Raw genomic sequence first — 27259 nt, 5'->3', positions numbered from 1 at the left:
GCCCCGCCTGTGAACGGGACAAAGGCAGAAGAAAATACATAGAAAACCAGCCGGTTGGTAAACTGGCTGGCGAATTTCGGTTTGGGCATCCTTCGAATGTATATGATTAGGAATAGAGAAGCTGACGTCGCCGATGTTAAATGGTTCTGCTGTAACTTCACTTTCACAAACTATTTCAATAGAAATAAAATCTTATTCAAAAATCCTACTAAATGAAAAACCCCCTCTAGCCGAGAATATGTATTTTACAAACTCCCATTTCGTATGGGACACCTTATATCAAGAAAAAACATTTAACAGATCTAATCGTAAAGTACATCCTTAATATTTCCGCACTTTCGAACTCCAAGTATCGATATTGAACTTGTACCTATCTAAATTCTCTTTCTTTACAGTAACTCTATTAGATCGAACCGGAGCAGTTGAAAAATCGAATGTTTTTCTAGTGGGAACATGCCTCAATGCATTTTTCCAATCACCATTTTTCTTAACATCCAATAAGATGTCTGTCATTTGGTTCAAAGTTAGTGACTTTCCAGACCCTGCCTTCCATTGTAGATATCGGTCTAAAGGCAGCCGCGCCATTCTAAGCCCCAATTTTTTAGCTTTTGCAAGTGATAGAGGTTCGTTGTTCACCTGGAAAGTAAAGGGGATGAATTTAAGGAAAGTCAGATTGATTTCACATCGTTGTAATAATTGTAATAAGTGATTTGATATACAAATCATGATATTTCACTTTAAATTGCATAAAAAAGGGAATAATTGACCTTTTGAGGTTTGAAGCTTTGCATTCACAACCGCAATCACACTTGGTGCGCTGTTTCTTGAACTTCACTTATCCAAAGAGGTTTATGTTCGAACGTTTCATTTATAAAATGTTTTAAATAGATATTGGTGTTTCTTACCTTATCTACCATACAACCGACGATATAGACATCATCATGATTGAATTCTTCGAGATTTTCTTTGCAATGGGGCGTGAGATAGACGAGCTTTTCTTTGGGGAATACTTTGGTGAAACATTCTTCATGAAGATTTAACGGAAATTCTGGCTCACGCATCGTTGGAATATGTTTTTCCAGATAATGCATTGTCGTGCTATTGAAGTTAACGTTGCAAAAGTGAAGATCGAATGGTTCTGTGTGATTCCGGTTTGTCGCAAAACACAACATTAGTTGCTTTGCCGCATTTATCGATTCTCTTTTGGTCATGTACTCATCGTATGAACAGTCGAACACCAATTTTGGACCGAATTGCATTGCTTGGATTAACCTGTTAAGAAAGAAATGAGAAATATATAATAGATGACTTATTGTATACAAACAAATAAAATCGGTTAAGGATTGCCCAAACCAAGAATGTTACAGTAATAATACATTTTATTGCCAATTACTGCTACTATGGAAAAAGCAGATTTATTTTCACGTAAGGCAGTGTTATCAAGTGATACTTCCGAAACGAAAAACAAGTTTTAAGGCAAGTTTTGCGACTCTCTCCACTGGGTTTCCATGAAACTTACAACTTTGAGCCAGTTTTCCTCAAAATTACTTTTCTTCAAACTAGTTCGCACGATTTCTAAAGAACTAATAATAGGCAGATTAGAGACCGCTTTAAAAAAAAACGTGTGGAATTGTTGTCGCTATCGTCCGGCCGCAATTTAGCCCCTTATTGTGAATAACAAATGTTTTACCCATTTTTTTTAAATCGTAAAAACAATTAGAAACGTAAAAAGGAGATTTTTTTCTTTAGACCATTATTTTAAAAATTGTTACGATAAAAATTTATAAAGTGGTCGGACGATAATCACAAAAGTATAGATTGAAAAAAAACCCTATATGTGTTTCAGACCAAATGTATTTGCCATTTCATGCGATCCACCTTCGCAAGAGTGTAAACTGCCCAAACTGAGATCTTTATTTTACAAAGTATTACTACTTCGGTACTATCGGTGAAAAATTAAGGAAGAGACAGCGGTTAAAGCAACTACGCCACATACGTAGCACAGCGTGGGCTCGTGGTGCTGAAAAGGCTGCAATTGCTAATACCTTGGATTCGCTCAAGCACACGTATAGTGCTTTTCCCATGGCTGTTTCGAATGTCATCATGCCTATATATGAAGATCTGAGCAAAGATGCCCTTCTAGAGCGGCTTTACGCAAAACAACAATGAGAGTTCGAACCAACTTATTTGAAAAATTTCACCAAGGCACTTGAATGGAACCTCTGTCATTATTGATATTACAGCTTATTTTGCAGCCTGTGTCTTCAATGAAGATTCTTTTGCTTTACTGCAAGGCATGAACGTAGTGGGAAGGGGGTGCAATGGGCGCAATATGCCGAGCGGAACAGGGTGTTGAAAAACAGACCAAAGAAGACAGGATTCGTTGTAGACAATAGCAAAAAGATGCTTTAAACATCATGGATGATGTCAACATCCTTTATGTTCTTGGCATCGATGATTCAGTGTAAGATAAGTCGATAAAACTCGCTTATAAACGTTTTATTCCAATTTTTTTAGTGTTCGAAACTTCGAAGCGTTTTCCCCATAACTCACGTTTTCAAAGTCAATGCTCCACATAACTCCAAAAATTACTGCACCAATCCTTTTGGAATTGAACATTATTTCTGCACATAATTTACGAAATAACAATGGAGAGTTTTTTTTTCAAATTTGTTAATATCTTTAATTTTGCAATAACAAATTACCCATTTTTTCCGCAAAAATCGCGTAATTCACTTCGAGAAACCCTCCCAGCATTACCTGGGAAAAGCGATTATCTAATGATTTTTTGATTTTAGATGATCCACGGCCGAGTTACATGGGGCACCGTAATTCTGCCTTTTTCCGTCTTATTTTTTAATTTTTTCGTGAAAATTTTGTACAATATTCTTCCCCATACCGTAATACAACATTGGTTTTAATAAACAGATTTTAACTTTATTTTTGTACATTCGTATCGCTGGATTGCCGAGTTTACTAACAGCAATCCGCTCATTTATACCTGGATTTTTTTACTGACATTCGGGCTGTCTATTATCAAGTATCGCTACTAAATATCCAGGCTACCACTTTTTGTCCTGGAATTGAAGTGTTCGACACCACTTTATGGTGAATCAAACCGATTACAGAGAAACTTTCTCCCACGTTGTTTGGACCATAGATCCCATTTTGGGTTTGCACTCGGAGCTCACAAAACACATGACTATGACAGCGAATAACATCTGGGAACCACTTCAATCACGCTGCTCCCAGGGTCTTTGCCCTAGACAAAACCGCAGTGACCGACGCTTTCATCCCCTTACTCTTGTGCAATTTTTGTAACCTCGCTGATTGTCATTACTAGATTTTAATTGACGTTACACATATTTTCGAAAAGTGATTTTCGTCAGACTGCCCGCCGACTAACTCATTCGTCTCGAAGAAGAAGAATCGTTGGTATCTGTCTTGTGTTCTGAATGGTACTTGTCTCTTCAGATGCTCCGGTTTCATGTTTGTTCGTTCTAGCCCACTTTATTTAATCTGATTAATGGCATCATTCAATTTTTAAGTTTTCCCATATGGTCCAACCATTTCAATTACAACTCCAGGTTTTTCTCTTCTTTTCCTGCTAAAACAATACCAGTCCCTCTCCGCGCGCAATTCTCAAGCCAAATCTCACTTCCATCCTGCCACTCAGAAGGTGTAATCGTTGCCAGGCGTTCGTTGATGATGATTTCACTTTTCGTTCGAATGTAGTTCCAGCATTCCATTGGTCCTCCTCATACGATCATAGCCACCTGCTGCCATCACCTACCACCTGCTGCTGAATTTAGCTCAATAGAACTACCATTTCCCACTTGTTTCGGTTTTGGCAACATCAGAAGCTGCTCAATACTGTCTTCTTTATGGTATTCTAGAATAATGTCTTGCTGCATTCACTCTTCGCACAACAATTAACATTTGTGTGACCACATAACCTTGCATTCTGTGGTTTCGCCATTCTTGCTCTACAGTCTGCTCTGCCTCTGCTGTAACTCTCAAATGATAAACACCATTAAATCGCCCCATAATGTTCATTCGAGCACCCTTTTTGTTCTCCAGTTTCGCCAATATTTTTCTGAATTGAAATGATTTCATTTTCTCCACGGCAATTATTCCCAAAGTCTTGTCTTTTACATTTATGCACCCTTCTGATACCTTCTACTTCTTACCATCTTTTTTTTGTAATTTCGTGTTGCATATTTTCCTCCATATTGATGATAAAAATTATTTTCGAAAATGCACATAAGCGATAATTTGGCAACTTTTTCAAATTTCTATGTTCATTGCCCGTTTTTGTCGTGTTGCCGTTATCACTTTTAAACCGCAATTAACTATGTTCTCCTTGTTTTTGTCGTTTCGTGATTTCCCCCGACCTTTCGGAACAGTTCTGATTGGTAACTTGCAATATTCTGACTGGAAAACTCATGCAATTTCTCAGTCTCCTCCCGTTATTTATCAGCTTTCCGGGTGCCCACCTCTAACGGTTTTCGGACCTCACGGATAGGTTTCTCGTGGCACACTCACTTTTTCTGTCTGCTTGTTTTTTTGGCTAAGCGGTTCTCTTCTGCTGAAATTTCATTCATGCATTTTTCAGTCGTTTCGTCTATCAGGTAGCCTGGTTGCAACCATGACAATTTAAGGTCTTTTTCTGCAGTTCTGCATCTTCTGGTCTCGTATGGCCTATTTTTATCGGCATACTGTTTGTTGGATGTTTCCCTATCACCCTGTTATCAACTGCTATTTGTTAACTTCCTGGTGCATTGCATTGCATTTTCATCCTGCTACTCTACATTTTTCTATTGCGTTTGCGCACGTTTCCAAAGGAAATATTTGCTATATTGCATTCTTGACTGTCTCCTTTTTGCTCGCCTGTTGTCATTCTTCAGATTTTGAAAATGCTTCGAAAAAATCCATTGAAGCATCTGTTATCCGTTTCATCATTTAATCCGTCTTCTCTCCAACAAGTTCACTTGTTTGCACTGATGAAGGGAACAAGTGGTTCCCGAAATATCGGTATTTGCAAGAATAAATACCCACACCAACGAAAAAGAAACAACAAGTTTTTATTATTTCAATTAATTAATCGTTGGAAACACCGCATAATTTCACTCTGATCATCCATAAGCAAGACATTCCCACGTGCGAAAAACTATATTTACGAGTGAATTCATCTGAAAGCACCTATCGTTGGCTGAGGAGAACTATCATTCAACATGGCAACTGTTGAAGAACTGATACGAAAATCCCAGATTGCTGGTGACGGCACTAATTTCAAGGCTTCTTTCACAACCTACGCATAATGGAGAAAGCGCAGCAGCCATCAAGGCTCTTCGTGACACAACCCGGGAATGCTTGAAGGGACTGAAAAATGTGGAAGTATCAACAAGTTGGGATCCTCTGGTCTTACACTGCTGATACAGAAGCTGGACAGAACCACGCACACATTATATGAGCAATCGTCAGCTCATCCTCGAGAACTGCAGTCACTTAGGGGGTTTCTAGTATTCTTGCTAAATCGTTTTTAGTCGTTGGAAGCTCTTGGTACAATATAACAGGCAATGAAGGGAAGTAACACTTACCAGTAGGATCTCTAACATCAACAGTTACTGAGAGATCCAAGTGCATAATGTGCGATGTCATGCATCCAATAAATAATTGCAAGTCATTTCTGAAACTTATACCTAGAGATCGATTGAACCTCATTCGAAAACATTCCAGATGCATCAATTGTCTTCAATCTGAACACACTGCGACGGAATGTTCAAGAGGGAGTTGCAAACATTGCAACAAACGGCATAATACGTTGTTGCATCTACCGATAATTTACGACAATTCATCCTTAAAGCAATATCAGCAACAAGGCATTGAATCAAGCGCCAGCACAAACAATCAACGGCTGAAGCGGCAGCGTTAGCAACTAGAACACTGCAGCCAAGGGCCAAATATATGATACTAGGCACAGCTTTTGTTAGCATACAAGGAAATAATGGCATCACCATCAACTGTAGAGCAATTCTGGATTCAGGATCCCAAATCACGATCCTGTCCGAGCCGATCTGCAAGAAACTTCAATTAAATCAGCAGTTGAGCGATATTAAAATTCAAGGCATTGGATATGGACGTCAGCACACCACAGCACGAGTGAATTTATTGCGAAAACCACAGGCGACAGCATTCTGAACAAGAGTAGAAGCATTCGTACTGTCTCGCATAATTTCTGCACAACCTTCAAGACAAATTGATGTTAGCACTTGGCAGATTCCATACAACATACAGATGGGTGATCCTCACTTCTATCGACCTGATCGAGTAGGCCTACTTCTTGGTGTAGAATTTTATTACCAACTACTGTCGATAGGAAGAAAATTGTTAGGCAACAACCTTCCCATCCTTCGGAATACTTCGTTAGGCTGGATTGTTGCAGGAGGCATCAGTGGAACCGCTAGCAGTGACAAAATTACGTGCGGAATCAAAGTCAAGGAGGATATTTTATCCCAACAAGTGGAACGCTTCTGGAGTTTAGACAATACTCCTCAAGTTAAACAACACCTATCTCCTAGTGAGAAAAAATGCGAAGCACATTACGCTCGGTGGACAAAGCGAACTGCAGAAGGTAGATACCAAGTTTCTCTGCCTTTCACCACTGATCCAACAACTCTAGACAATTCCAAGGACACTCTGGACGCTCTGCGCAGAGCTAGATACCATGCTTTAGAGCGCAAGCTAATACGCCAACTGGAGTTACAAAACGAATATATTAAATTTATGGAGGAGTATCTGACTTTAGGTCACATGCAGGCGTTAACAAAATTTCCAACACTGGAAAATGATGCCGAACGCAAAGTGATATCTCTAGCAACAACATCGTCAACAAGTGTACTTTACAGGAATCCTTTTGGTAGACTACTTCACATAACAGGCTACCTTCTACGTTTTGTAAAACGATGTAGGAGACAACGTCGGGGACAAACTACTCCGAACTTAGTAGTTAAAAGTGTTAAAGATCTGCTGGAGAAAACTATAAAACCAACGAAATTGACTCATAAAATGCTAGAAACGATGAAATTGAAGCAATACTTTATTCGAGACCTTTGACCCCACGACCCTCAAATTCAAACGACCTAGCAGCTTTAAATCATTGCGACAAGCATCCGCCGCTCTGTGTCCGAGATCAAACCCATATAGTCAACAGTTCCTTAAGTGAATTTTATCTACTTTCATGTTCAAGACGTCGAAGTTCTTTCAAAACTGAGACTAGCGTTCAACTACTGCTACCTTTGCGGGCCCCTTCGATTCGACTTTTCGTACCCAAGAACAGGCGGGGCTAACAGGTAGTAAACGATCGCGTTTAAAGTGGTATACGTGACGACTTGGGAAATACGAAACTTTTAAATATGCAAATTTCGCCAAGTGATGTGAAGTGAAAATGAAAATAAAATCAGGCGGAAAACCTTTTTCGAAATAATTACCGACATTGTGAAGGTATAAAACTCCATAGTACGATGCTATGCGTTTTACGAAATTTAACTACCGTTAACGACGCAGTAGTGACTAATCTAGATAAGTTCCAGGAATTGCAGCAAGAAATGCTTAATACGGATACGCTAGATCAGTTCACAGCCTTCCCCGGCAAATATTTCATTGTAGTCGCGTAGAGATGTGGGCGAGAGAAGAGATGGGGTAGGTGTAGTGGGTGAGAACCTTTTAGACCGCACCAGTAGCGTTTTTTCAGGAAGGAAATTAGGAATAACATGAACTTCTTACTTGTTATTGTTCCAGTGGTTGATCGTTGTATCATAAATTCTCAGCAAAAACGACGTATGCCCGAGTCCGTATATGATATGCTGATTATTTTCAACCGCTTCTCTCTCGGCTGCTCTCCGTTCTTCGACTTTCTGCTTCCGCTCCTCTTTCTTGGCTTCCTTGTTCTCCCTTTTCCGCTCCACTTGCCACAAGTAGCTATAGTACTTCCGACGAGCTGATTTGCTCTTCAACGAAAGAATTTGTTCCCAATGGCTGCTAGTTACAAACTCGGGTTCTGGCACTCTGTGCCCTTCTTGTCGCAGGACATCCATCTCGAGTTCTATAATCTTCTGCCTTTTCTCCTCGTTAATGTCGGACTGCTTTCCGGAAGTCTGGACATTGGCTGCAAAATCCACCTTCGTTCGAGAAATTAACTGTTGTGACACAATGCGGGAAGATTGGGGAAATGCCATCCTTGCAGCTTGGAAGTGCGAAGTGGCCCCAGCAATAAGTGGGAGGAGCCCTGCCTGAGGGCTCCTGTTTAAAGTAAATATGGATCGGAGCATCGCGGGGGCCGAGAACTATGGAACTAGCACCGATTCACTATGCAATGAGAGGTTAAATTCGTTCTGACAGTAAACAATCGGCAGTGTGACATCAAGTTGAATTCAATTCTTGCTCACCCAGTGCGGAAGGCATTTAAGTTGAAAGTCGTGCTTTTATTTAGAAAGGAAGTCAAGGGTGACATGCATTTTTTTTATATTAGTTTAGGAGAAGCCTTCAAGCGTTTTACGAATGCGTTTGGTGATTTATATTCCACTTTTGCTTCGAATTTAAATATGTACGTTCATTAATAAATTTCATGATGCAACGTTCATATCTTACAGCTGAAAGTTACCGCCGACGTTGCTGTGTTGTGAGTTTTGTATTATCGTCTGTTAACCAGGCGAACTAGCGATGTTACCACCTGATTCGGAGTTCCCGAGGAGGACAATGTCTATGATGCCATTGGTATCCGTGCTTTAAGACGACTCCTTGCTTCTCAACTTTATTGCCAATATCGACTTGCCCACAGGTCCTTGTAGTGTAACACTGAAACGTATTATTCTTCTTCATCTTTGCTGGTGACTCGTATTGCAATTATAATTCCAAAATACTATCATATTTTTATGAACTGCATATTCACAGTGACTAGCAGTGACATCGGAGGGACCTCCCGGCTGTGTTGGGCCTTGGCAGCTCTACGAACAGCTCCATTTAAGGGGACCCATAATCACTGCCCTCTCAAGACGGTACGGTCTCATAAATTTCGCTTATCAAGGGATTCAGAAAAGAGCAGGACACACACATGACGAGGGTCGGTTAATACCATTAGTTGGGTGATTCTCTTCTCCTGAACTAGCCCCGCAGCTTAAAAAATGCCAGCTCGTTCGAAATTTGGCAATAAAATACGAACGGGAATTTGGTTATCAACCGTTGTTGGAGAATGGAAGGACTCTGATTTTTTTCCATAAATTCCGTCTGACTGCCCTACACCAATTGGTTTCTATCTCCTTTGCGCAACTAATGATTATGAAGTTTATAACGCGAGAAGAAGTGAAAACTTCAAGAGTTTTAACAAGTTTACCGGTACAATTTGAGGTTGAAACTCTCCAAAACCTCCGCGCATACGAATCATGATCAGCGGCCTCGAATTTCCATCACATACGATAACATCCGTGCAGTTAAGAAGCTTTGGGAGGAGACCTCAACGTCGACAAAATTTCCGTCTCAGTAGGTCTAAGCCACGGGAGTGTACACTCCATTTTCAAAGAGGAAGTTGGATTCTCAAATATCGCAGCACGATGGGCTCCTGGACTTCTTTCTGCTGATTAAAAACGTCCGTTTGAAAAATTGGCAAAGGTTACCGGTTCATTATGCTGAAGAAATCATACGTGTGAGATGAGACATTTTCCACTGTAGCCTGAATCAAAACAACCATGCAAAGGAGGCTGCGCCAATAAGGGCGAAAACACGATTGCCTGCAGGGAAAACTTTTGCCGCTGTGTTATGGGATTCCAAAAGCATTTTTTCAGTCGATTTCCTCCACGAGCGACGAGCAATAATTTCAGTTTATTATCGTGAACGGCTGGGAAGCAAAAGACGCGATTCCCCGATAAGAAGCGTAATCTTCCTTCACGGCAATATACGGCCTCACACGCGCGCATAACTCAGAGCAAATTGGAGGAAATTTGCGTTCAAATAGAATATCTACCATATAACCCAGATTTATCGCCATGTCACTAACACCGGAATCAGAAACTTTCAAAAACGCAAGGAATAATGTGTTTCCGTACAAGGAAACTACGTAGGGACATAAAAGAAGTTTCGAAAGTATTTCGTGCTCAGAAAAATCATTCAAAAGAAGTTTCCGCTTATATTTGACTGACCCTTGTATTATTTAAAAAGAACCGAATTCTGAAGTCTTCATTGGCGAAAAAGCAGGCGTTGGAATTATTGTTAACAAGAACAGTATGCGTGGCAATTATAAGGAAGCCTTTGCTTTCAGGCCCAGTTGACGCATCATCATATGCCTTCGCTAGATTTGCAACATAGGTGGTTATAATGGGTCATCTTGGGAATCTCATGAAAAAGCGGTTGACTTGAGGATGGTTAAAAAGAGCTTGAAGATGTTGAGGGTGTAGGTCTTGATTTTAATTAGGTCTTAGGAGAATAAAACAAGATTCCTGTCCTTAAAAGAAGGTTTCTCAGTGAGTCAACATGTCAAAGAGTTATGTTGGTGTAGCAGGAACATCTTTTGAGTTGAACAGCGGTTAAGGACGTAATTTTGGAGGAGAGGTACTCCAAATTGAGGAAAGTGGATGTTGTAGCCATAGTATATTATTGGTCTAATCATGTTTTTAAGGATCCTAATGCTTTCTTTAGGAACCAGATCCCATGAGGAACTATTTTCTTTGACGAGATTGTCAGTATTATCTTTGAACATTAAGGAGCCGGAAATGACAAAATCAGAGAGACGTTCACGTTACTCGTGATCTCATCTAGTATCTACAGAACTACTTTTGCAGAGAAGTTGTGAATGCTAGCAAAACAATCAGTTTTATGTTTGAATCCGTGGTGATGGAGGTGTATAGCAGGTTGTAGGGCAAGGTGAAGCATCCTTTTCTGTACACATAGTTCATGGTCGACAGGCAATGGTTGTCTTTAAAACAAGAGGCCAATCTGTTATTAATCAGAGTATTGATAAGACATTAATTAAGGATATGGACTTGAAATTTTTATAGTTGGAGAGGTCTATCGGCTGCCTTGGGCATTTGAATAGTTTTCACAAGCGTTTGCTCAGGTGGGGGAATAAGTTACAGTTTATTTGGTGGAAAATTGTCAAGAGGGTGATCCTGACTTCAGGAATTAGTCCCCGGATATATTGTTGCGCTACACTGCCTGTTTCTGGAGCGAACGGGGCATACACTTCCTAGCTGCTATAGTAAATTCTTCAAAAAAGGGAAGTTGCACAATAGTTTTGTACGAAGCCTCAACGGGAGCAACTGGCGTATTCAAGTATTGTTCTTGAATAAACTTGAGACAGCGACGGTTGTGGACATCACGAGATAACAGAAATTGAAATGCTTTATCTTTGGCCAGAAATGTCTGGAATTGCAGTCTTTGCACAATGCAGACCATATCTCATCTCATAGTTTGGTCTTTTCTGCCTTGACTTCATTCAGTATTTAAGTCGTCATAGATTATAAGTTTGGTTCATTGTTGAGGTAGACAAAAAGGTCTCTAGTGGCATTTTTAAAATTGTTAATGGGGACGTCTGGAGTAGAGCTGCGTGAAATATGATCCTAGTACGTAATGTGATAACACATCACATTTAAAACATGAGATATTACAAAGTAATAATAGATTTCATTCAATCGGCTGTCGATATTACTAAATATTACTTATCATTAGAGCAGTTTCCGTAGAGTGTCCGACAGCACCAAATAGGCATCAATGAAGAACGAAGAAGAACGTTTCTTGTAAGAGTAGAAAAGAAAATCCCAAATAAGAATATAAAATAGTACAATATTTTCACATGAAGACTGGGGAATCGTGATTTTCGTGAACGAGTATTACTTCACTTAGAAGCTATCTTTGCTTGGCATAATTAAACGTTTGTCTATCGCGCACAAAATCGAAACCATCTTTTCACAAATTTTCAACCGACAGTCGGCATCGGAACTCGATAGTCGCCTCGGCTACTTTTACTAGGAAATAGGAGAAACGTCATATACACATCAATCAGGACATTCATTATCAAGCGACAACATTACAAATCAATTACTTAAAGCCAAAGATGATGATGTCTGGTGATGTTTAGTAATGTGGTATCACATTATAACACATTACCTATCACAGAAGTAATATCACCATCACTTTGGTAATGTGGTGATGTCATGTTAGGTAATGCGGTGATGTTATAATGTTTGGTAATGTTTGGATCGCTTTCGGTGATGGCAATGTGATATTACACTTCAAGAGATACCACTTAGGGATATTACATACATAACCTACCCAGCTCTAGTGTGGAGGATAGTCAGCAGAGGTATTGGGGGAAAGGTTTAGGGTTCCTGTTATAATGATGTGAAAACCGAGTTGAACTTGATACGTAATGCTTTTTTTGAGGACTGACCATAGCCGTCATTTTTAGCTATGAACATGTATCTAGACGAAAAATTAATATTTGGAGACGAATTAATATGAAAACATTTTTTGAGAATTAAAATGTCAAAGCAATTTGAATTAGCAAAAAAATCAAGGGAATATTTATTTTTAGATAAGGTTTGAATATTATATTGGAGTATCCCTACCATTAGCATTGTTTGTGATGTGAAGATCACTGAAGAAATTGATAGAATCAACTGATCGACGAGAGTTTAAGATATAAGTCTTGCAGATCCGTGTCGTTGTTTTTAATTGATCTTTCATTCAGGAGCTTTAGAAGCTTTGTTCCGAATCTCAATAATGAAATTTACTCATTTAACAACAATTATTGATCTAGTGATCATTTAGAACTTCTGTTGATAAAATTAACATGCTTATAATTTTTAAAATACTGTTTATTTGTATTCAGCAATAGAAAAGGCATTATATGGGTTATATGAAACATCGAGAACTCGGTGAAAAATTTGTCTATTAAATACTTAAAAACTTAAATGGTTCTATGATAGAGCGCTGGTTGAGAGGTTAGCACACCACCTTTATTGTCCTAGGTTCGAGTTTGAGCCGTCATGGATATCCATGATCAGCGTTGTACTTTCCCCTTGCTTTGGGCTTATCACTTGGACAACATTAAGTGCGATGATAATAGGGCTTATCATAATGGACTTACGGTGCCTTAGGGTTTTCACCAGGATAGGAAAATGTAGCGTGTCAACCATATTGAATTTGGTTAAGGTTGAAATTTCAACGCCATTCCGAAGAGGAGGGATGAGGTGTTTATGGAAATGGTATTTGGGTATCCTCTATCTTCAACCCTCCCCCCCCCCCTAAAAAGTTATGGTCCCTCAAAATATAGTTTTTTTCATGGTAAAAGTTGGGGATGATATGTAGAAAAAAGAGGCTCTGTTTCTAATTTCATTTAAGAATTGAGACGGTCAATCCATTAAAAAGCCATCACATCTCAACCTGGGGCTATTTTCATGGTTGGGTTTAACTTTGAACCCGCTTGCACATCGCGACGATGATTAATCTATCTATAAACTTATTAATGATACGAAAATAGCTCCTTTTCGGGTGTCGTAACTTTAAAAGGAGTAGTGAATGCTATGTTCTTTTAGGGACGAGCGGGTAGAAAGGCGGGACCCTGTACTTCTTGCCACATCTCTTCTTTGCCATCTTCGCTTCCGGGGTAAGATTGGCATACCCAACTTTACCATCATGATATCATTTGAAACGCCATGAGCTTTTAATGCGGGTGATTGTCGATTTTCAACGGGATTTGAGTGAAGGGATTCCACGACTGTTTTAACATGAGATCGGTCATTCAGATCATCATCCAAATGGCCGAACAAAATCGACCTAGACGAGCCAATTTTCGCTTCTCTAAAGAAGTAGATTTCAGCTGGAGCATCAATTTTTTTCGACATAGCTTGTAATCGTTTGGGGCCAAATTCAATTTTTTTTTTTTTGCTCGAGCCCTTTTTTTATCTCCTTTGTAAATTTCATGTATTCAATTCTACACCGGCAAGCTCGAGAAGAGGAATAATGTTGGGAACCGAATTGTTATAAAGCCTATGACGCACCCTACATGATCAGTATTTCATCATTGACTGATCGACTAAAATATTTGTCTGGCAATGATTGATGGGCTGATGAAAATATAATATTTTAAATAAAATCTGTCAGTTTGGGTGGTATTGATGATAAGGTGAACATAGTGCAGTTGCCATTGTGTTGTTAATCGATACATGACTTCTGAATGGTTCGGATTTTTACATGTACGCAACAAAAATGGTTTTTTTTTTCGTCTTGTTTATACTAAATACGCCAGCCCATCAGTTTATCAGTCCATTTTTAATGAATTTATTTACGGCAGGCTGATGAAAAACTGACCGTCCAAGGTCAGTCTATGAATATTAGTGGGATTTTGATAGCAATGAGTACAAAAATATTACTACAATAAGATCGACATCGATTCGAAAACTTCATCAGAAGTTACTGAAAAGTCAATTTATACATCTTTGTGTCAAGCATATAAGTCGAGCTGCTAATATGCGCGAAAAATTAATTAAGTTCAACGTAGATATCAGGAAAATTTTAAAAAAATGTATCTCCAACGGCGTATGTGTCAGCTCGGCGTTAGCAGAGCGACTGTTGAATGGTTCTAATCATCGCTAATTTCCACCATTGTGAATTGATGCGATAACTAACTTTCAACTCTTTTAAACGCACCCACCCGATTTGTCACTACAGATGTTGTCAAGAATTGACAGCGGGACGTTCGTTCGTCGCATTGGTGGTGTAATTTCTTGCCGTGATTGTTTACGGATTTATTCCTCATTATGGAAGAATTAGAGAAACTCGAGCATTTATCTCTAGTCTCAAAAATATGCACTGAACTAGATAATCATTTGGGCCTGAATGACAAGGATTTGGGTAAGTTTTTTGTTAGATTTTGTGTAAATAAATTTTATCATTAAAACTTCAGACGCATCAATTAGAACTACACTTTTTCCTTTTATTTTATAGCTGAATTTATAATCGATTTGGCGAACAAAAGTGGAACATTCGAGGCATTCAAAAAAGCTTTGATTGAGAACGGGGCGGAGTTCCCAGATTCCTTCATTAGCAACCTCCTGCGAATCATCCAATTGATGAAACCAACCGGGAAAGGAAAAGTCTCATCCTCAGTGAAAATCCAAAATGAAAGTCGCACTGAGTTGGCAATGAAATTCCCAGGCTTGGCAATACCCAATGAAAAGAAGTCAAAGGAGTGTGCGGATGATCTGATGGCCGAGCTCGAAGCACTCGCTCCAAGTAAACTGAACGATTCCACGAAGGAGGTGGAAGAAGAAATCATCAAACAAGTCCAATTAGACAAAAAAGAGGTTGACGATAAACGGAGAGTCGAAGCAAGCGGCTCCAAAAGCCATCATATTCGAAAGAGGAGCTCCACACCCGACAGTGACCACGGTAGAGACTCACGCAGAAGACGGGAAGATCGCAGAAGTAAATCCCGCGAAAGACACAGGAGCAGATCGCGCGAAAGGCACAGAAGCAAATCCCGTGAACGACACAGAAGCAGATCCCGCAAGCGATACCGGAGTCGTTCGCGCGACAAACGGAGAAGTCGATCAAGAGATAAAGACACTGAACGTAGGAAAGAGACCGATCGTCATGGCGATCGTAAAAGGAGTCGATCACGAGGCAGAAGAAGCCGATCGCCCAAAAGGATCAGAAACCGATCCCGATCAGGTTCCCCGCGTGATAATCACAGAAATCATCGTCAGAAATCTTCCCGTAGTGATCGTCGGCATCAAAGTCGGTCGCCTGACGCCAGAAACTCGGACCGAAATCCGAAAGAATCGCGCCGCCGCAGCCAGTCGCCAATGGAAGACGATCCCGAACCTGGAAAGATCTATACCGGAAAAGTAGCTAATATTGTGTCATTCGGATGTTTCGTGCAACTGTTTGGGCTAAGGAAACGATGGGAAGGACTCGTTCACATTTCGCAGCTGCGATCCGAAGGGCGTGTGACCGACGTCTCGGAAGTGGTGTCTCGTGGGTCCTTGGTTAAGGTGAAAGTCATGTCTATTACAGGCCAAAAAGTGTCTCTTTCAATGAAGGAAGTTGACCAATCAACGGGACGCGATTTGAATCCCTTGTCACACCAGAAACAGGACAGTGACATTCGCGACCGCAACCCTGACCGGCCAACTGGACGGACCTCATTGATCAACTTGCAAACTAATGTCGAAAACGACGAGAGTGAAAGTAGGAAGCGGGTGACTAGGATATCTAGTCCGGAGCGATGGGAAATCAAGCAAATGATATCATCGGGGGTGATTGACCGCAGTGAGCTTCCTGATTTTGATGAGGAGACTGGGTAAGTCAAATTTTGCTCATTTGTCCATTAGTGATATCTTAACACATTTCTCTCTTTTTATAGTTTGCTCCCGAAAGACGAAGACGATGAGGCTGATATTGAGATTGAAATTGTGGAGGAAGAGCCGCCCTTCTTGCAGGGCCACGGAAGGGCCTTACACGATCTATCTCCTGTGAGAATAGTGAAGAATCCCGACGGCTCGCTAGCACAGGCGGCAATGATGCAATCCGCGTTGGCCAAGGAACGACGTGAGCAGAAAATGCTGCAGAGGGAGCAAGAAATGGATACAATTCCGACGAGTTTAAATAAAAATTGGATCGATCCATTGCCTGATGGTGAGTACTTTTTCTTCATCTTTAGTTTTTGTTCTTTTAGTCGTAAACTGGTCTAAGTGAATTCAAGGGGTTCAAATCTAACATGTCAAACTAATGTTGCTTCCGGTGAACTTTGGGTAGTTCTTCCTTGACTTAAATGCTTTGTTTAATAATTTCAATCATAGTTTTTGTGGTACACGATTAAAAGCCTTCTCTAGATCGCGGAAGGCGAAGTGTGGTGGCGATGTTCCTCACGTTTTCTCTATCTCAGGCAGGGGCCGCCTTGGAAGTGTCACAGTTCTTGAATAACCTTCAATCCAAATTTTCACAGTATAACTAAACAGCAAGGCTACCAACTTTCTTCTGTATTGGATCGGATAACATTTTGCTCTTTTCAACACTTCTTATGAATCACTCGTTGAAACAGATTGTTAGATTGAAGGTCCCGGGGTGGTTGGGTAGCTGTTGCTCCTCTCAATGTGCTATGGTGCACCGTTTGGTACCACAAACTACTGAGACCGTAATTGTTGTGGGAAGGAAAAGAAGAAGGAGAGAGCCTATTTGGCCCAGATCTTCATAGATCCAGTGCGTGGCGTTCACGAAGGATAGTAGTTGCTCCACCCTACAATCAGAGATCTCTTTGATTTCGCCCAAAATTGCTTGCCGGACGCCCGCGTCCTAGTTTTAGCTAGAATCTACCAATCGCAAAGGAATTGCATCGGAGCGCCTTCTCCATTCCGAAATTTCTGGTGGAAAATCTCTCATGGTCGAGTTTTCAAGTAGGAGGGCCAAACATTGACCATTCAGCGCGTCTCTGCACTGCCCCATCAGCTTGGACGATGACGCCATTGCGTACATGGTCTTTGTTTTCGGTTGGGATGACTATGTTAGGCTTGAGGTTCAAAATATGCTACAGCGATCGACAGGTATCCCGTATCACTAATAACTTCGTTCTAAGTGTAGTCATGCGGTGTTTCTAGCGATTAAATTATTTGAAATAATTAGACGGTTTTTGTTTTTTCGCTAGTCATTTTCTAGTTCCCTTCATCAATGCTACACGCCTGCCAACCAGCCGCGAATAAAATACAAAACTAGCGACAAAACAAAAATCGTCTAATTAATTCAGATACATTGACGAATCCTGAAAGATCGTACGTTTTCCGCTACGCTGGGTGTGTCCCAGGATACTCTTGCTTCATAGACCATCATCTTCAATCCGTCGATAAATAATACTACCTTCCACTCTGCCCTGGTTAAATATCCCACAACAAAGTTCCTCTTGGAGCTGAGTTTCTGCGTGAAGTAGTCAGTTTAAAATGCACAGAGTTACTGTGATACTTTGTCCAGAATGTTATGGGCACATGGCTGATAGCATTCCACGATATAGCGTGGAGGTTCTAGGAGAAGGGAGTAGAAGTACATTAAGGATATCTGCCGCTCAGGCCTGCAGTCACAGTAGCACCTGCTCATGCATTTTCTGCTCTGCCATTACTCAACAGAACCGTACGTATTGAATGGACCACGGTTGTGTATATTTAGAGGCCAGGCAGAGACACTATTTCCTTACGAAACTCTTCTTAAGGTCGTAGCAAGTTATACAGGTCCAAAATCCATTTAAGATCACACTCAAACACCTTACATTGGGCATTGGGACATCTTTGACTTGTTGGTAAATAGTATTAGCTACGTTTTGGTCAGATGTGTGTGAAGTCTGTCTGTTGATTACGGAAAAAAACCTTCCTGATATTATCACGAAGTCGTCAGCTAATTAGAGATGGGTTGGTGATGTATGTAATATCATCAAAGTGATATCACCTTAAAGTGTAATATCACATTATCGCGATCCAAACATTGCAACATTACTGAACATCACCACATCTCCAAAGTGATGATGATATTGCTTTTGTGATAGGCAATATTTAGCAATGTGATATCACTGTTATTTATGGTACGAGTGATAACGGTAGTTGTCGAATGCCAAGCCGATCCCGAATATCGCTTGTTAATCGACATATTAGTGTTATTGCCAGTTTTCTTGGAGGTTTTGTGTTGGTTATGGGTTGGCCTTTGGTTGTCTGATTTTATTAATTGATAATTTTATCGATTAATAATGAACGTCGGCTGCTGATATGTGTATGCTGTTGCTCCTGATAATATTGCAAAGTATCGTTCGATACATCTTTCATACATACTTGGCCTTGTGGTACATTTTAAATTATGAATGTAATAAATACCGAGCAAATATCCTTCTAGTGATAAATAATATTTGATATTGATGATATAACATCAGATGTACAATTCGGGTAATGAAAGCTGATGTTTGTGACTTCGCGACGTGATATTACTTTTCTCAAAATGTGATGTGATATCACGTTATCCGCGAAGGTGATGTTTCGGACATCTCTGCAGCATATATCTCCAATTTTATCTTGTTTCGGCCTAGTATCCGTAGAATTTCGTCCATCATCATGCACTGGGGAGACGACGCCACCCTCTATATTCAGAAAGGTAACAGTCGCCCAACCATGCTAATTACCGCGCCGTACTGAGATTTTAATAGGCCCGATGACCGTCCTGAAGTGGATGTTGAGCGTCTTCAACACAAAAGAAGTGAACCCAATTATCCGAAACCCCTTTGCGAATTCATGGCTGCTCGGCTTTCGGCACGCCTCATATCTGAGCAAAATAAAGCTCTGCTAAATTTCTACAAGGAATAACCCTTTCTAGTCGCTTCTGAAGATTTATATAAATATAGAGCAGTTGTTTATTGCCCAGTTGGTTCTATCCTCGGTGGTTACCGGTCCGATATTGGGGAGAATGTGACCTACAGTCCCAAGGAAGTACGTCTGGAATAGTAGATTCAGGGTCTCATCGCAAAGAAGCCCTCAATTTTTAATCCTTGGACTGCAGTTTTCCTCGGCCGTAATCTTACTGAGTTCTGCAAAATTGCTGATGCTAGATTCTGATAATACTCCAGCCAGGACCACTTGCTAGCAGTCCTGATGGCCAATTTATATCAATTCCGGTTGTCCGTGTATGGCTGCCAGTAATTTATGTTGTAGCAGATGTCGAAAATCTCTGGTTCGAGGCTCTAATGCTCCAAACACCTTTTCTAAAACCCCGACCTTTGAATCTAGTTCTTCTGCCGTCCGAATGCTATCATTGAGAGCATCGCTAGTTGGTAGCCAGACTAAACTTCCTCCAGTTAGAAGCTCAACAAGTTCTTCTTTACAAATAATTTTCACTTTGCAAATAAGTGTGTATTTGAAAAGCTACTTGCTCCCTTCAGCAGTGCGTAGCTACTACTAGCTAGCTTCGGATCATCTATGTGTGTATCGTGAACAATTGTTTGCAATTCGTAGCCACATATATATCTAGGAGCGTGTGAGATGCGCATAAAGTTGACGATAAGCTGCAGTATTCCCAATTCAGAAGCATATATAAATATATATGTACATTTCTCAAGTGGCGGTTGTTTATATCTACGCAGTATGTGATTCGCGGAGTACAATCCAGGTGGAGATATTTGTATGACTCAGCCATAGACGTCTGTTTATCTGTTTAGGGCAGACAAAGGTGTTTGTTTCAAACTGCCTTCATCCAGATCGAGCAGGCGGCGCGAGATCTTGGGCTGCACATCAATGAAGGCAAGACAAAATACATGGTTGCAACGTCAGCACCGAAGACGAATCAACCAACAACATCAAACCGCACTGGTCAAACACAAACACGAACAAGAATAAGGATAGGGGAATACAACTTTGAGACCGTTGATAATTTCTCCTATCTAGGGTCGAAAATCACAACCGATAACAACTACGATGATGAAATCCGCGCACGGTTGTTGTCAGCCAACAGAGCCTACTTCAGCTTACAAAGACTGTTCCGCTCGAAACGTCTCACCATAGGGTCAAAGCTCTTACTGTACAAGACTATGATCTTGCCAGTCCTCATGTATTCCTCGGAAACTTGGGTTCTTAGCAAGAAAAATTGCGAACTCTTGGCCGCGTTCGAGAGAAGAATCCTCCGAAGAATTTTTGGCCCCTACATGAGGATGGACGATTCCGTAGCCTACACAATGACGAAATCTATGAGCGATACCATGACCGTCCGGTTGTGGATAAAATCCGGCTCAATAGGTTACGGTGGGCGGGTCACTTAATCCGTATGGATGAAGATGATCCCACCCGGAAAGTCTATAAGGGCAATATCTATGGTAGGAAAAGAAAACGAGGCAGACCCTGCCTAAGATGGAGCGATGGCGTGGGCCAGGACGCCAGACAGCTTTTAGGGATATCGAATTGGTGGACCTCGGCGCAAAACCGGGATGTCTGGAGTTCCTTATTAAGGCAGGCCTAGACCGGATACCGGTTGTTGCGCCGTTGATGATGATGATGAAAGGTGTTTGCGTGTCTGATGTCCGAAATAGATGCAAACATTTCTTGGCACAAACATTATCTGAAACAGAAATTTTGCTGACACAGACATTTGTGTGGTTGATGTTTCAGACAGACACAGGCACAGGTTTTTGTCTGACACAAAGGTTTGGCTGGAACAAGCATGCACTTTGACCTATGTACAGAAGTTTATCCCTCTGATTTCTCAAATGAGTACAGGCATTTGTTCTTCTGTTGTCAATTTGTGCAAATTCAACTGACAACCAATTTTTAGTTCCTTTGCTTATTGCAAGTAATTCACAAATTCGCTTTTAGTTAAAAGATTAACTAGCCGAGAAGTAAGTTCCCTCGTAAAGCGCAAACGGCACTGCTCTCGATTTCATATGATTGCATGATTATGATTACAATGAATACGATTACATGATTACAATCATAATCATCGCCTGTAATTACGGTTATAATCACGTAATCATGAAATCTAATCCGTATGAGTGAGAATGATCTAGTCGGAAAGTCTATTAGGTAATATCTATGGTAGAATCATCATGATTACGATTTTGCCCAACTCTGTCTTATTGGTAAAGTAGACGATGATAACCCCAGCCATGACAGTCTTCCTAACTTCCTTTGAAAAGAGGCTATCATTATCATTAAAGACAAGGGTTGGTCTTTGAATTGCAGAGAACGACCGTCCTATTTTCTTCTCTTTTCTTTTTCCAAAATCTTTGAGAGTTATGTCAACCATTGGTTCTTGGTTCGCTTGGGTTGCCTTATAACACAACTCGATAATTCTGCGGTCTAACTAAAAAACATAATTTTTTTTTTTAGAAATTTGACTTTATTCATCAACATACTTTCCTTCAAGAGTGTAACATTGCGTCCAACGCTCCTCTAACTTTTTGATACTTTTTTTGTAAAACAATTTATCTTTGCTCTCAAAATAGGACTCAGTTTCGGCAATCACTTCTTCAATTGAATGGAATTTCTTTCTCTGGGGCATCTTTTTGAGGTCTGAAAAGAGCCAGTAATCCCTGGGAAGCAGTTCCAAGTGCAATTCGTTCACTTTTATCATCGTTTTCATAGATTTGTGACACTGCGCATTGTCCTGGTGAAGGTAGGTAGGGTACATATCGGCTTTGGTGCGCCGTTTTGATGCCACAAATTCCTAAAACCGTGACTGTTGTTATGGGAGCAGGGAGGCAGAGTCCAGCCGGCTCGGATTTTCAAAGCCAGCCCGTAGCATTCACGAAAGAAAGCAGCTCTCCCACCCTGCAGCTAAAAATCTCTCTGAGGTCTCCAAAGAATGGTTTACCAGCCTGACTCTAGCCAAAGCTGGGCAATCCCAGAGAAAGTGCATGAGGGTTTCTCTTCTTTCTCCGCAGCTTCGGCAATGCGAATTGTAGGGTATGCCGAGCCTAGCGGTATGGTCCCCTATGGGCCAGTGCCCAGTGCAGACCGCCGTAATCTTGAATGCATTTGCACGCGTCTGGCACAGGAGCTCTCGTGATCGCGCTATGTTATAAGCGGGCTAAATTCTCCTTGACTTGGTACAGCTCGTAAGCCTTCGCCTTCGCCCGCGGCTACTAGATAGTGCGAGTAGACTCGGGCCCCCGACAGCCGGCAGCGCAACGTCTCGACTGTATTCGCCGAAGGTCTGCCAAAAGCAGAGCCTCGCTTGGCAAATCCGTCAGCCCGCTCATTCCTCTCTATGTTCCTATGCCCGGGAACCCAAAGCAGAGTGACCTTGAGCGTGCCGCCAAGACGGTTCAGCGCGTCTCTGCACTGCCCCACCAGCCTGGAAGATGTCGTCGCTGAGTGCAAGGCCTTGATGGCCTCTTGGCTGTCGGTCAGAATGACTATGTTACGCTTGGGCTCGAATCTCGCTCCAGCCATCTACAAACTTCCAATATCACCAGTACTTCCGCCTGGAATACACTGGCGAAACCTGGGAGACCATACGACTTGGATACACTGTGTGTATTCGAAAAACCCCGCGCCGACTCCACACGCCATTTTTGATCCATCCGTAAAGAATACTGTGTCATAACCTTGCAACACGCCGCCGGTCTTCCACTTTGCCCTGGTTGGAAAGTCCACAGCAAAGTTTCTCGTGAAGTTCAGCTTGCGTGTGGCATAGTCCGTGGGGAATGCCTAGATTTCCCGAGGTAGTCCTGGTGAAGCAGCACATTTTTCTTTTGCATGTGAGGCCGTTTTTTCTTTACTTCTTCACCCAATCGATCCAATAATGCCATGTAATATTCGGTATTGATTGTTTTACCTTGGTAAAGATAGTTGGCAAACAAAATACCACGCGCGTCCTAAAATACGGATGCGGCTTTGCTCATCGGCTGTTCCTCTTTTGGTCGCTTTGGGTGGCTTTCACCGGGTGCTGTCCAGTCAGCTGACGATCTTTTTGATTCAGGTGTGTAGTGGTGAATCCATGTTTCATCCATTGTCATAATACGGTCGCAAAATTTTTTTTTTTTTCGCTTGAATAGCTCCAAACTGTGAATCGTCGACGCGTTGTTGCTTTTGGTCCGGTGTGAGCAAACGTGGCACCATTTTTGAAAGCTATTGATAGCTATCTCACGCAATTTCACTTTCCCGTCTTCCAAAACTATTTTGTAAAATTCTTTAATGGTTTCCCGGAACAACCATCGATATTAGGTGACCAGAGTGTTCAACATCATCGGTGTTTATACAGCCCCTTTTAAATTTATCATACCAGTTAGTGACAGTTGATTTTCCTGGTGAAGATTCTCCATAACGCTTAACGAGCCCCTTTTTTGGCTTCAACAGTATTTTCCCCATTGAAAACAATGTTTTATCAACACTCGGTATTTTTTTTTATCCATTTTTGTAACGTAAATTAATGTGTAAACTAATGGTTTGAATCACATGAAATTTCGACACGTATTGTTCGAAGGTTAGTTCTATCCAAAAATCACATGAGTCTATCAACAGCGGTATCATCTATGCCTCCGACCGGGGACTTATTGAGTGACGTTTTAGCTTAGAGCAAGAATTATTTGTGAAACGTTGGTCCACTATTACCAATCTTCTAGACTTCAGCAACTTTGACTCTGTTAATTACACGATACTTTTGTCCGAACTTGCTTCAGATAACATTCCCATGTCATTCATTACATGGCTCTCTGCAGCGTTCTTTCGGCGGTTTCTTTTCGACCGATTTTTGTCCTACAAGGATTCATTTTGGCTCTACTACTATTTTACTTCTTCATCAACGGTCTTCTGTCTTTCGCTTGGTTTACGCCGTTGATCATAAGTTCTTTTCCTCTGTAACCTTAATAGACTGTGTCCCTGCAGTCGAATTAAGACACTCTCGATCGCTGGTGCTAAACTGGTACTGAACACTAGAAGATGCATCCCACTCTGTTTTCGTACTCTCTTCGCGTCCGCTCTTCGACACACTGCCTGATGACATCTATTGCACAACTTCGTATAACACGCGTAACACAACAGCTTTCCTAGTCCCTTTCCCGGAGATCGAACTTTATTTCCCTTCCTCGATTCCGGGACTTTCGATGGGAAGTGTAATACTAGAAAGTAATTTGCCACCACCTGAATTCCATATTAATTCCTTTGATTCAATAAGTAAATATTCTACTGCCATACTCAACTATTTCCACTTTCAATTTCCTATTTATTTTACAGAGGACAGTCGTGCTTTGGCTGCAAATGTTCGCGGTATAGGCGTAAGTGCACAAGAAGTTCCAGAATGGAAGAAACACGTGATTGGTGGAAAAAAATCATCCTTCGGCAAGAAAACGGATCTGTCGCTTATCGAACAGAGGCAGTCGCTTCCTATCTATAAACTTCGAGATGATCTGATTAAGGTAATCATCATAAACAAACCAAACCAATCTTTTGAAATCACTTTTAACTTCTTCAAATGTAAATCTGTAAAATTTTCTTTTCCCAGGCGGTGACAGACAATCAAATTCTCATTGTTATTGGTGAAACTGGCTCCGGCAAAACAACACAAATTACTCAATATCTAGCCGAGAGTGGTTTTACGGCTCGAGGCAAAATTGGATGCACACAACCTCGTCGTGTTGCTGCCATGTCAGTTGCAAAACGAGTTGCTGAAGAGTTCGGTTGTCGATTGGGCCAAGAAGTAGGATATACGATTCGTTTCGAGGATTGTACAAGTCCCGAGACAGTGATCAAGTAAGTACACACACTCTCTCCCTTCCTCCAATTATCAAACTAATCGTTCTTGTTAACGTTTCAGATACATGACAGACGGTATGTTGCTGAGAGAATGCTTAATGGATTTGGACCTGAAATCATATTCTGTTATCATGTTGGACGAGGCTCACGAGAGGACTATTCACACGGATGTACTTTTCGGACTACTTAAACAAGCTGTGCGCAAGCGGCCTGAACTTAAGCTCATCGTTACTTCGGCCACGTTAGACGCAGTCAAGTTCTCGCAATACTTCTTCGAAGCACCCATTTTCACCATACCTGGCCGGACATTCCCAGTTGAGATTCTTTACACGAAAGAACCCGAAACGGATTATTTGGATGCATCCCTGATAACTGTTATGCAAATTCATCTGCGAGAACCGCCAGGCGATGTTCTGCTTTTCTTAACGGGTCAAGAAGAGATCGATACTGCTTGCGAAATTTTGTACGAAAGGATGAAGAGCCTGGGGCCCGATGTACCTGAACTTATCATACTTCCAGTATATTCAGCGTTACCTTCAGAAATGCAGACAAGAATTTTCGAGCCAGCGCCAGCAGGTAGTCGGAAAGTCGTTATAGCTACAAATATTGCGGAAACATCGCTAACTATAGACGGGATATTCTACGTTGTGGATCCTGGGTTCGTGAAGCAGAAAGTCTACAATTCGAAAACGGGCATGGATTCGCTTGTCGTAACGCCAATTTCACAAGCTGCTGCTAAACAGAGAGCTGGCCGCGCTGGTCGAACCGGACCTGGTAAAGCATATCGTCTTTACACTGAGCGTGCGTATCGGGATGAGATGCTGCCGACCCCAGTTCCGGAAATTCAACGTACGAATTTGGCTATGACAGTGCTGCAGCTGAAAACTATGGGAATCAACGATTTGCTGCATTTCGATTTCATGGACGCGCCACCCGTCGAGTCACTGGTAATGGCATTGGAGCAGCTTCATTCCCTTTCGGCATTAGATGATGAGGGGCTGTTAACTCGCTTAGGCCGTCGAATGGCAGAGTTTCCCCTCGAACCAAATCTATCAAAAATGCTTATAATGTCGGTTGCTCTTCAATGTTCTGACGAAGTACTGACTATCGTTTCAATGTTGAGCGTCCAGAACGTGTTCTATCGTCCAAAGGACAAACAATCGCTGGCTGATCAGAAAAAAGCGAAATTCAATCAACCCGAAGGAGATCACTTGACTCTATTAGCTGTCTACAATAGCTGGAAGAACAATAAGTTTTCAAATGCCTGGTGCTATGAAAATTTCGTACAAATACGAACCCTGAAACGAGCACAAGATGTCCGCAAGCAGCTGCTCGGTATAATGGATCGGCACAAATTGGATGTAGTATCGGCCGGCAAAAGCACGGTAAGAATTCAGAAAGCCATTTGCTCAGGATTCTTCCGAAATGCATCGAAGAAAGATCCGCAAGAAGGATATCGTACTTTAGTCGACTCTCAAGTGGTCTATATCCATCCGTCGAGCGCTTTGTTCAATCGTCAGCCGGAATGGGTTGTGTACCACGAATTAGTGCAAACGACAAAGGAATACATGCGAGAAGTGACGACTATTGATCCTAAATGGTTGGTGGAGTTTGCGTCGTCGTTCTTTAGGTTCTCAGATCCAACGAAGTTGAGCAAATTTAAGAAGAATCAACGACTGGAGCCACTTTATAATAAGTACGAGGAGCCAAATGCTTGGCGTATTTCGAGAGTTAGACGGCGTAGGAACTAGATATGTGTAATGAAATGATTGTAATAATAAGTGAATATCTCTTGACAACAAACTGGTTTATTATTCGACTTGGTAAGATGGCCTGCTGTAAACTTTTATTTTCAGCGAAATGCGGACCAACTTAGAGCTCCCGGACGTATTCTGTTTGGCTAAGTAATTGAAAAGTGCACTCAGCAGAATATTAGTAGTTTTGTGCGGTTTGCCTCGTTAATTTTTCGCGGAAACTCTATCTACGCTCCGCAAAAAATA

At 41.3% G+C, this 27259-nt stretch overlaps 2 protein-coding genes across 2 annotated transcripts; one reads left to right on the top strand and one right to left on the bottom strand.

Moving 5' to 3' along the window:
- Positions 1–227: 227 nt before the first annotated feature.
- On the bottom strand, positions 228–8387 carry LOC119646947 (mitochondrial ribonuclease P protein 1 homolog). Its single transcript, XM_038047642.1, has 3 exons — positions 7786–8387; positions 906–1272; positions 228–636 (listed from the first exon to the last, which is right to left on the bottom strand). The coding sequence occupies exons 1-3, from the start codon at positions 8328–8330 to the stop codon at positions 322–324; spliced, it is 1227 nt and encodes a 408-aa protein (XP_037903570.1). The 5' UTR covers positions 8331–8387; the 3' UTR covers positions 228–321.
- A 6356-nt stretch (positions 8388–14743) lies between these two features.
- On the top strand, positions 14744–27055 carry LOC119661160 (ATP-dependent RNA helicase DHX8). The gene is made up of 6 exons (XM_038070376.1): positions 14744–14904; positions 14998–16354; positions 16418–16689; positions 24741–24922; positions 25009–25256; positions 25321–27055. Exons 1-6 carry the CDS (start codon positions 14811–14813, stop codon positions 27008–27010), a joined length of 3843 nt encoding a protein of 1280 aa, XP_037926304.1. The 5' UTR covers positions 14744–14810; the 3' UTR covers positions 27011–27055.
- Positions 27056–27259: the final 204 nt, after the last annotated feature.

Source organism: Hermetia illucens, chromosome 1 (assembly GCF_905115235.1).
Source record: "Hermetia illucens chromosome 1, iHerIll2.2.curated.20191125, whole genome shotgun sequence".
In the NCBI taxonomy this organism is placed as follows: Eukaryota; Metazoa; Arthropoda; class Insecta; order Diptera; family Stratiomyidae; genus Hermetia; species Hermetia illucens.
The sequence above is the reverse complement of the archived record's forward strand: the minus strand, read 5'-3'. Positions and strand labels throughout refer to the sequence as shown.